The sequence below is a fragment of the Austrofundulus limnaeus genome, unplaced genomic scaffold (genome assembly GCF_001266775.1).
Source record: "Austrofundulus limnaeus strain Quisiro unplaced genomic scaffold, Austrofundulus_limnaeus-1.0 Scaffold212, whole genome shotgun sequence".
Classification (NCBI taxonomy): Eukaryota; Metazoa; Chordata; class Actinopteri; order Cyprinodontiformes; family Rivulidae; genus Austrofundulus; species Austrofundulus limnaeus.
In genome coordinates this window covers 722,560-732,668 of record NW_013952614.1, presented here as the reverse complement: position 1 = coordinate 732,668, position 10,109 = coordinate 722,560, and the positions used below count along the sequence as shown (strand labels likewise).

Sequence of the window (10,109 nt, the reverse complement as noted above, 5' to 3'; positions counted from 1 at the left end):
GCCGCGTCGCGAGGAGGAAATGCATGCGGGGGAGGAGGGAGACCTTAAATCCACCGTTTCGTCCTCCTCTCGGGCCAAAAGTATAAACACTCTCGAGTTTTTTTTCCTAAATCCACCGTTTACTGAGGCCCAAAGTTATTTGTTGAGCAGCAAAACGGTTCAGGACGAAGGGAAAAAAAGAAGACGCGATCGAGCAGCAAGTCTGCTATATGTTGACCTTTGTGGTGCCATCAATGCCTTGCTTTGCGGCTCAGAGGCATAACAGTGGCTGGCACACTTCAATCCCCAGCTATCTTGGTTCTTTCAGATGTCATGCCGAGATGGCCAGAAGGCATCTCAAGTCAGGCTTGAAGTGTTTCATGAAAGGAGCTTTATTCAAATGACAGCGTTTTCAAAACTCATTATGCCACTATCACTTCTGCATTAATGAGCATTAGAAACAGAAATTCTATTAAAAAATAAAATAAATAAATAAATAAATAAAGGGTTCAAGAATAAGCTATTTTGCTGGTTTGCACTGAATAAAACACATAAATAAATAATACTGAAATCATATCAAAGAACAATCCATATTTGAGTGAGGGGAACTAAAACAGTGTTTTAGGGACAAACGTGTGGAGGTTTGAGATCTGTGGTTCTAACTGTTGTGCTAATGTTCATTATTGAATAAAATAAATAATTCCTCAGTGTGTAGCCATTACCCTGAAGCAAATGTGACTATTATTAACGATTTAGGGGTGTTCTGCTAGGGGCAAATTTTGTATAATCCAACCAACTTCAGTATCACTAACAGGCTCAGAAATTCAACGAATAGATCCCAACTTTGTTTTCTAGTCCACAAAATATTACATATTAAACAGAAAGGATTTCATGTTACCATTCATAAAATGACCAACTTGTTCAACAGGGATGAGAATCTTTTACTCTCTACTGATTTGATTCTGATTTTTGGGGCCACGATTCGATTCAAAATCGATTTTTCATTCAAAACTGATAATGTGAGCCCATTTGTTATGTTCCCAAGGTGCTTTATCTTCATTTTACAAACCTCACACACCTCGCTCATGTCAAACTCAGACTAATTCAGTAAAAACCAAAATAAGCCCAAAACTTTGCACTCAATAAGGACAGGGCCAGTTGAAGCTCTCTATCCTCCAGTTTTGTAGTTTCCTCTTTGTTTTAGTGCTTTCTGCACATTCATATGTTCCAGAACCAGCTGTGTGGTCATGTCAGGACGTCCCATGTAGTTACACAATGGAGGCTGATAACCAGTGGATTTACTTTATGTTTTTATTTATAAAAATTGATTTTTGGACATTTGAAATTGATTCTGAATCTTTGTCAAAGACAATCACGATTCTGGTGTGAAACGATTTTTTGGTGCACCCCTATTGTTCAATTCAACACAACCCAACAGGAATGATAGAAATGAGTCTGGACTGCAACGGTCATATTTATGCAGTAAATACATGTATGTCTTTTTGTTTGTGAGGTCAGAGACTTGAAGGAAACTACCTCACAAGAATGTATACATGAGCGTCCATTAATCCAATTACGGTTTGACTGAATAAAACACAGTCAAAAGAATCATTTTCTGATTACATTAATCTGGAGTGCAAAACAATTAAATTAAGCTGTTTTGGGTGTCCTTTTTTGTCCCATTTAGGTCGTATTCACACCTGATAGTCTGGTAGACTTGCTTCGATTGGGGACCAAAGTTGCAAGATTTGTTTACATTTTCAGTTGGTGAGGTTCACAATCATCACACTGCACTTTGTCAAATGAACTAAACCCTGTAAACAACCAGAATGACCTGTGTTATAGTCCACTTCCTGCTTTTGGGAGTGGTCTCCGGTCCACTTGGCTTTCACATATGCCATCTAACTGCACCAGAGTTCGCTTCAACTGAAACCGAGACCTACATTTTCAGGCGGACCAGAGTTCACCCTTTTTGGTTTGCATCAGAGTTTGATTACACATTCACACCTCCCCAAACGAACCGGACTTTCCAGGCAAACAAACTAGACTTTGATTAAAGTGGACTAAACAGCTGGTGTGAATACACCCTTAGTCAACATGTATACACCTAAATTGCATATCATTTTCTATTCTAGTTGTAGGAGCATCTGGCGTCAGACACTGCTGCTGTAAAACACGTGTCTTCGGCTCCTGAGTTGCCAGGTTGTTTTTATTGTAACCAGCAGACTGCAACTGATCGATGACTTCAGGCCCAGGGTGTTTTGGTATCAAGTACACCTCTGTTACCCCTGAGTTATTTGCTATGTTTCTTAGCAAAGAGGCGGAACATAAAAAGTCAAAGCTGAATTTTATACTTGTTTTCATTTTTACTTTCTGGTAGCTGTTTGATCTTTACCATACATTCTAGTGACACATGGAAGTTACCGTCCGAGAGTGTCCATGTGAAGCTGGCAGGTGTTTTAAAACTTTAAGAGCACCAGGAACAAAGTCCTGACTGGGTACTGGATGAGTGATGCTGGTCCCACTAGGGGACATCAATTATTTCTGCAAATGCACAGGCAGGATGACAAATAGGACATGAAAATGTAGCAGACAGATGACACAAAAGCACGCAGTGCTTTGACTGATGCTCCAGCTTATACTGTGCATGTTCATAATTAGGTGATTTATGCTTGCCATTGCAGAATCAGCGCTAGTCTCCCACATTCCAGTCCATTTATCTGTCTTGCTACCATTTTAAAATTATTTGACCATTTATCTACAATGCTCCTTCTCTCAAAAGCTGCCAATTTAATTTAGTGTTTATGGGTCGACCAAGTTCTGTTTTATACATAATCTAAAACTTTAGGTGACTGCACTGTCTTTTGTAGTACATTTGATGTTCTCAGTCCAGGTCATGAGCCAGATAACAGTTACAAATAATACGTGTTTCTTTTTCAGCTGCTCCCTTCTGCAGGGGTCACCACAGTGTGTGAACTCACATGGAGGATTTGGCAATTGTTTTATCGTAGATGTGCTTCTGGACGCAACCTTGGCCCAAGCCCATAACCTCGGGGTTACAAAATCTCGACTCTCGAGTTACCGTCCGCGGCCCCTCAAAAAAAAAAAAAAAACATCCGGGAGAAAATAGAAAAAGAGTGGAAATGATGGGAATTTAAAGAAAATACTTTAAGATTATAATTATTTATTATTAATTATATAAAGAATAAGGAATTTTAGCTATTTATTAAATTGGATATTACACATTTGCAAATAAGAATGTGTAGCATAAATGTCCTTCAAAGGTTTTTCATAGGTTTTGAAAAGTTATACTGTATACAGATTTAGTTTTTTTGTGTGAAAACAGCTTATTTACTGCAGTGTTGACTCAGTTTGTCCTAACATTTTGTTCTGTTTGTGAACGGAAACACTAGCCTTAAAAGGACATCGTTATTTTTTCTATTCTTGAAAGTATACACATTTTAGCACATGAATGTATTGACATTCTCAAACTTAGAGGTAAAAAGTGCTACAAAGAACTGAAGAAGGTGCTAAACTGCATTAAGATGCATAAAAAAACTTATTCAAAATCATTCTCAATTTTATTGGTTTTGTGTCTTCTTGTATTTTTATTTTATTTTTTTCTAATTAACTATTGTTGCAAAACTATTTTTGAGTGCAGCCCTTTGGCCAACAACAGTTTTTTAATATGCTGTATAAATAAATTTGATTTCATTTCATTAGAATTGTGCAAAAAATAATTAGGTAGTGAAATGTATTGGTTAAACATGTGTGTCAGTTCAGTCCCTAAGTGTTTGAGTCTAATAGCAACATGAGGATTAAATCAGCCTATATTGTCCTGCTTTGTTAATTAGCAAGTTCAACTCTTGTTTTCACATTAACAACAAATTCAGTTTAACAGCACTGAAGTTTATTTTTAAGTATTTTATTTAGTGTTTGTTGTCCCAACTGGGAAATGTGATTTTTTTTTAGGCATGAAGGAAGCAGTTCTTAAGATTAACTTCTAATAAAAGTAACGAGAACAATGGGCAGGAAGAAAAGTCCTGGGTTTATGGAGAAGACTTACAATAAAAATACTATAGCATTACTGAGTGACATGTTTTTCTACTGTGGGAGGAAACCAGAGTATTGTGAAAACACACACACAACGTTAGCTCGCCATCAGAAAGGCCCTTACCAAGATTCAAACTTGCAACCTTCTTGCTGTGGATCTAAGCAACAGTACAAACCACTGTGCTATCCTTAATGCTTCCTAATATGATGATAATATTCTTCAAGGGCTGCCGAGTACCGCTAACCTCAAAGGGCACAAAGAATAGAAAACAGCTAGAGTCAAGTGGCTCATTGGAAGTCCTCATTCACCTCAATGAAAAGAAGTGTAAGCCGTGTTGCTCCAGGTTTTGCAGCAACACATGCAGCCATCCAAGCCACGTCTTTTTCAGAGACGTCCTGCTGATTTCAGCAAAGCCAAGGAAGCCACATTCTGCTTGTGTTCCTGCAGCGTGGCTTCAGAGTACGAGTGCAGGAACTAGACTGGTCCTGCAGTCCACACCTGTCTCCTGTTGAAAATGTGTAAAGAACCTGGCAACAGAGACCCCCGGACTGTTGAGCAACTGAAGTTGTTCATCAAGCAAGAATGAAAGAATTCAGCTAAAAAAGATTCAACAATCAGTGTCCTCAGGTCACAAAGTGAGTGTTGTTCAAGGAAAGCTGATGGAACACAGAGGGAAACATGAACCTGTATCAGCTGGTTTAGAATGTGTTGCAGGCATTTATTTGTGCAAAACCAATAAAATTGATCCTTTTGACCATTAAATATCTTGTCTTTGTAGTGAATTCAATTGAATATAGGTTGAAAAGGACTAGCAAAATATTTTATTCTGTTTTTATTTATGTTTTACACAATGTCCCAACTTCATTGGAATTGGGGTTGTATGTGCTCATTCTGCAATGTCAAGTCCAACAACAGGAAAAATGCATTTCAATTTCTTTTGAGTTTGCAAATCAGAATGATTGCATAACCCTTCGACAATTGAGGCACGTCTTTGAATTAGGTTGCTGTAGAAACCAGACATGGAGGACAGCTTTTACCTGAAGTTATGTCTGACTTCAAGGCAAATAACATGTCAATCAGCTATTGTAAAATGAAAGGATTAAATATATTGCAGAGCGTAGTATGCATTATGGATAACACTCCATCAAAATTCAATTCTTCTTTTAAAAAAGATAAAGGAATTTCCAAAAACATTTTCAGCAATAAATCCGTGTGTGCTGAATATGATGGAAAATGAGGACAGAGGGACTACTACCTGGCCCACGATGCCCCCCAGCATGGTCCACATGGCCTGGCCTTCACTTCGCAAGGTTCCATTCACATTCAGCAGGTCCTCCAAAAACTCACAGAGCTGCAACAAGTGAGAAAGCACAACATGATGTAAGCGAACTGATAAAGAGCCACTGACACTAAAATAAAGCCAGAGGTTGTGTTATTCATAAAGACACAACAAAGAGGTGACAGAAATGACTCAGTCTAATGAAAAAAATAGAAATGGTAATTTCACATTTAAACATTCTTAAATTAAAATCTGCTTACCAGACTAGATATTACAATGTTTCTTGCTTGTATCTGTGTAGATACAATTTGATAACCATTTGCACTATTGGTTTTCTGTAACATTATTGCAAAAATATGGTAAATGGTCTGAACGTTTATATAAGTTCAGACCCTTTATCAAGCCCAAGGTGCTTTACACTACAGTCATTCACCCATTCACACACTGATGGTGGTAAGCTACATTGTAGCCACAGCTGCCCTGGGGCACACTGACAGAGACGGGGCTGCCATGCACCAGCGCCACCGAACCCTCTGACCACCATCAGTAGGCAAAGCTGTAAAGTGACATGGTGAAGTGTCTTTCACAAGGACACAACGACAGAGATGGCACAACAATGTGAATTTGGGAACTTTAAGATTAATCTTGTGGCCGAACTGCTTAAAACCAGACTTGCATGCCATTATTTCACCACCATTTTTTTTCAAAGCAACCAAGTAATGCAGTTAGTACCATACACTCCATTAATAACACATAACACACACCACACAGCTGTACGCAACATTAACTGTCATGACTTTTACTTTGTCTTTGTATTTCTTCATGTTGACAGATGGAGGTCATATATTTGGAGGAAAAATGAACACCAGAATACTTCTATAACTAATATTTATAGCACAGTGAGATAATTCATTGAGATGATGTAATGTGGTATAAAATACTTGGTCTTTGTTTAAGATTTGCACTTAATCTGTACTTAACATTTTTATTCCAGAACAAAGCTATAAGCCCAGAGCCATGTTAGCAGCTCTGCAAGAGAAGACAGTGGTCATAAGATAACGGGGTAATAGACTAGTGACCTGTTTAGAAGTGTGGGTTGACCTTTGCCCAATCCCTGCTAGAAGAGGATCAGACCTCTTCAAAAGGGTAAGGAGGCTAGGATTATAACAGCCCTATTTTCATTTTGGTTACTTTGCTGGAGCATTAACACTTGACGGGCTAGGGTACAGGGCAAAGAGAAATCCGGATTTGAAAATGACACTGAGAAAAGGTGTTGTGGGAGCACTGAGGGTTTTTTATACTTTTATTCTTGGGATAATTTCTTATCAAAACCATCAGCTGAGAAAAATTCTTCATATAACTACTCCATCAAACTTTAGCTCTGTTAAACTGACTGAATCATAACCATTTATTATGTCTGCTAAGACTGATTAACTGTGGTGGCCATTTTGAATTAGGTTGAGTCCAAAAGATCATCTGTTTTATAGTGGATTTACATCCAGTAATTGATTTCTGGAAGTTTTTATTTTAAATCTGTTCATTGGTTCATGAGGCAGGAAAACTAACACACACGAGCACAAAAGTTGTTGCCCTTTTGTCTTTGGTGGTGGACAATGATTGATGCAATGCCTGCATGGCAGACAAATACGATCCAATGCCACTGATCCTATCTGCAGACAGTGGAGAGCATTTGATCTGAATATCAGTGAAAGTAATGAAATGTAATGTTGGTTAAGAAAATGTGTGCATCCACACCATAAAAACCTTTATACAACAAATATTAGTTACATAAATCTGTAAAAATACTTGGTTGAAAAGGAGAACTGTAGTGCCCAACCTCAAAGGGCCACTAATTTAACACCTTAGAAAAATTTATAATATTTAATAGAAAAAAACAAACATCAAACCCTATATTACAGATTTGTCCAACCACCAAAAATGATGAGTTCATTCATTTTTGCTCAAGTAATGCCAGGTTCATTTTAGACTTTGTGTTTGATGCACTGCGGTCTTTTAAAACAGACTGAACAATAAAAACATGTAGACTTGAGGACAGTAGGTGCACTGCTCACCTTGTTGTACTCCACATGAAGTTTTTCTTGCTCACTCTCCAGTTTGTCTTTTAGGTTCTTCTGCTCAGAGATGTTGTCCTGGATCTGGATCATTCGCATGTTCCGCTCTGAATAACAATGGGACGAAAAATCAATAGCACGATCACAATCTTTACACAAAAAGAAGCACATGAGAGAGTGTGCTGATGGCAGATAGACATTGTGGCAGGCTAATTCTCAAGGTTACGAGCACAGCCGCATTTATTTAGGAAGCAAATGTTTTTCATAGCATTCATTTATTATGGGTTTCAATTTGAAAGGACTGAAGCCCACTTATTACGGTCTAGCTGGTATTCTTCTACTACATATTTATTTTTGATTCACTTTTTGTCCACATTTTCAGAAACAGTGTGTGTGTGTGTGTGTGTGTGTGTGTGTGTGTGTGTGTGTGTATTATTGTGCTTAAAAACCTTAGTTTTCAAGCTTGATATTAAAAAGTTAGCATTTGAGGTTTACGAACAGCATCCATTGTTAATTAGTGGATTAATAATTATTAAATAAGGACTATTAAAGGCTATGTTTTTTTTACTTTATATTTTTGTCAGTTTTACTGGTTTATATGCACATTAGTTTTAAATGAATTCTATCTAAATTAAGTCACTGCATTGTCAATAACTTTGGGTTGTTTTAAAGAACAAATTATATGCAGAGTGGAGATTAAAAAAAAGACACTTCCAGGTCTAGCTCATGGTGAACATTGCCCTTAACTACAATGAAAAGCCTGTAAGGATTTTTTTCATTTTATAATCAGTTTTTTTTCTTTAATAATAGGTTATGGTTAACTCAAAGCATTACCTCATTTCATGTTCTAGAAATGTAAAAAATAAAATAAAATAAAATAAAATTGTGACTGGTAAAAACAAAGTGAATGTCTTTTTAGAGCCTAGGCTCTGTTTAAAACTCCAATCAGATCAGCATCAGTGGTTGAGCTTTTACTTTATTTGAGCTGTAAACTCAGATGAATATGCTTCAGTGGTAAATGGAGCTCAAAGTTTATTCACCGAGGTAATAGTTGACAAAGTCTGCTGTGAGGGCAGGCTGCTTGTGTTTTCTGCGTCCATCCATGCTGGCGTTGGCATCAGATGTGTCCACGGGGAAAATATCTGTGCTGATGCCCATCAGTTCTGCCTTCCTCATCAACTTCCTGATGGCCGAAGCACTCGAGGTCAGAGGTCGAGGCAGTTTCTCGCGGGGCACCCAGGCCTGAGGTCGAGTGTTTCTGGACAGCTCTGCTTTTGCTCGATACTGCTGCAGGCGGGTGGAGATTCTGGCCTGCAGGTTGGACAAATGTTTAACATGTGACCTTTCAAAAAACTATCTATGTTAGTTTAAAACAAATTTCTATCTGATGTGAGGTTTTCATAAGCCAAAAAAGAATTAGCACAAATGGTAAAAGGGTTACCTGAAAGAAAACAAAAAGAAATGGTACCTGAGCTTCAGGAGTCAGCTGCTTCTCTCTCTCCTGCAGGGAGACCTTACAGTAAGACTGTAAAGCCAGATAATTCTTCCTTTTCCACTTCCTGTCGAAGCGATCGGCATGCTGTTTGCAGTACGCAAAAAATGGATCCGCAATATCCTGGAGAAAAAAAAATACATGAATGAGCATTCAAAATATTAAAAAATAAAGAAATATTTTTATCAATTTAAACTAAAATCATCTCCTGATGTAGGGCAGAAAGTGCAGGAAAATCCGGATGAACAAAGTGTTGACAACAAAAATCTGTCCTTCAAGTTTAGGCTACAGGTCTCATTTTGTGAAAATGTTTCTTTGAAACACTATAGGCCAGTGGTTCCCAAACTTTTCAGCTTTTGACCCACAAAATAACAGTAGCAGTGACCTGTGCCCCCAACTATTTTTGGATGATAAACATTTGTATCAGGTCAACTAAACAATATTAATAGTAACAATATTTTATACTACATTTATCCATTTTAAATACATTAGCCTCACTCCTTTGTAACAACTAAGGCAAAAATGTAATTAATTCCAAAAATCTTTTCAGGACCCCACCTTGATTTTTCAGGACCCCACTTTGAGTCCCGACCCCAACTTTGGGGAACACTGCTATAGGCCACGCCCACTTCCCCTTGAGCATTTGTTCCTTCACATGCTGTTATAGAACCAACCTCAAGGCAATGTCATGAATGTCTGTGCCAAAATCGGCCACTTTGCAGCGTGACAATTTTTTTCTTTTAGTTGATGACGAACAATATTAGCCAAACTTGGTCCACTAAATTAAAATTGGTTTCTCCAACGGCTGCTGGACACCTAATTAGAGATGTAACATTTCACTCAAGCCTGATTATCGAGTTTAAGTTCACAATTACCTTTTTATTTTTTTCAACAAAATAAAGTGTAGCCATTTTATAACTTTCTTTTAACGTCAGCATTTTTGTCCTTGTATAAAACTGTAACAGTTGTCTTAGTAACTGAATATAACTTCAAAATAAATAAAATGTGACCAAAGATGATCAAGTATCAAACTGAATTTGTCATAAAGTCTAACTTTACTGTTATACAATAACAATGGAATCTATTTTTTAATAGATTCATATTTTAAGCAGTTATAATCAATTACTAACTGATTATTCATCCCTACCCCTACTAATAAAAATCAGAATATGGGTTCCATGTGATGCTTGAAGCAAAGAAAATTTGAATTTCTTTAATTCCACAGGATTGGAC

General features: G+C 37.5%; 1 protein-coding gene across 1 annotated transcript in view; it reads right to left on the bottom strand.

Moving 5' to 3' along the window:
* phf14 (PHD finger protein 14) overlaps nt 1-10,109 on the bottom strand; it is a gene marked incomplete in the record, with an annotated part of 134,438 nt that overhangs the window by 95,866 nt on the left and 28,463 nt on the right. Inside the window, 4 exon segments of the mRNA XM_014019219.1 lie at nt 5,289-5,384; nt 7,385-7,491; nt 8,425-8,695; nt 8,853-8,999. Coding sequence (XP_013874673.1) covers nt 5,289-5,384; nt 7,385-7,491; nt 8,425-8,695; nt 8,853-8,999 — 621 coding nt within the window.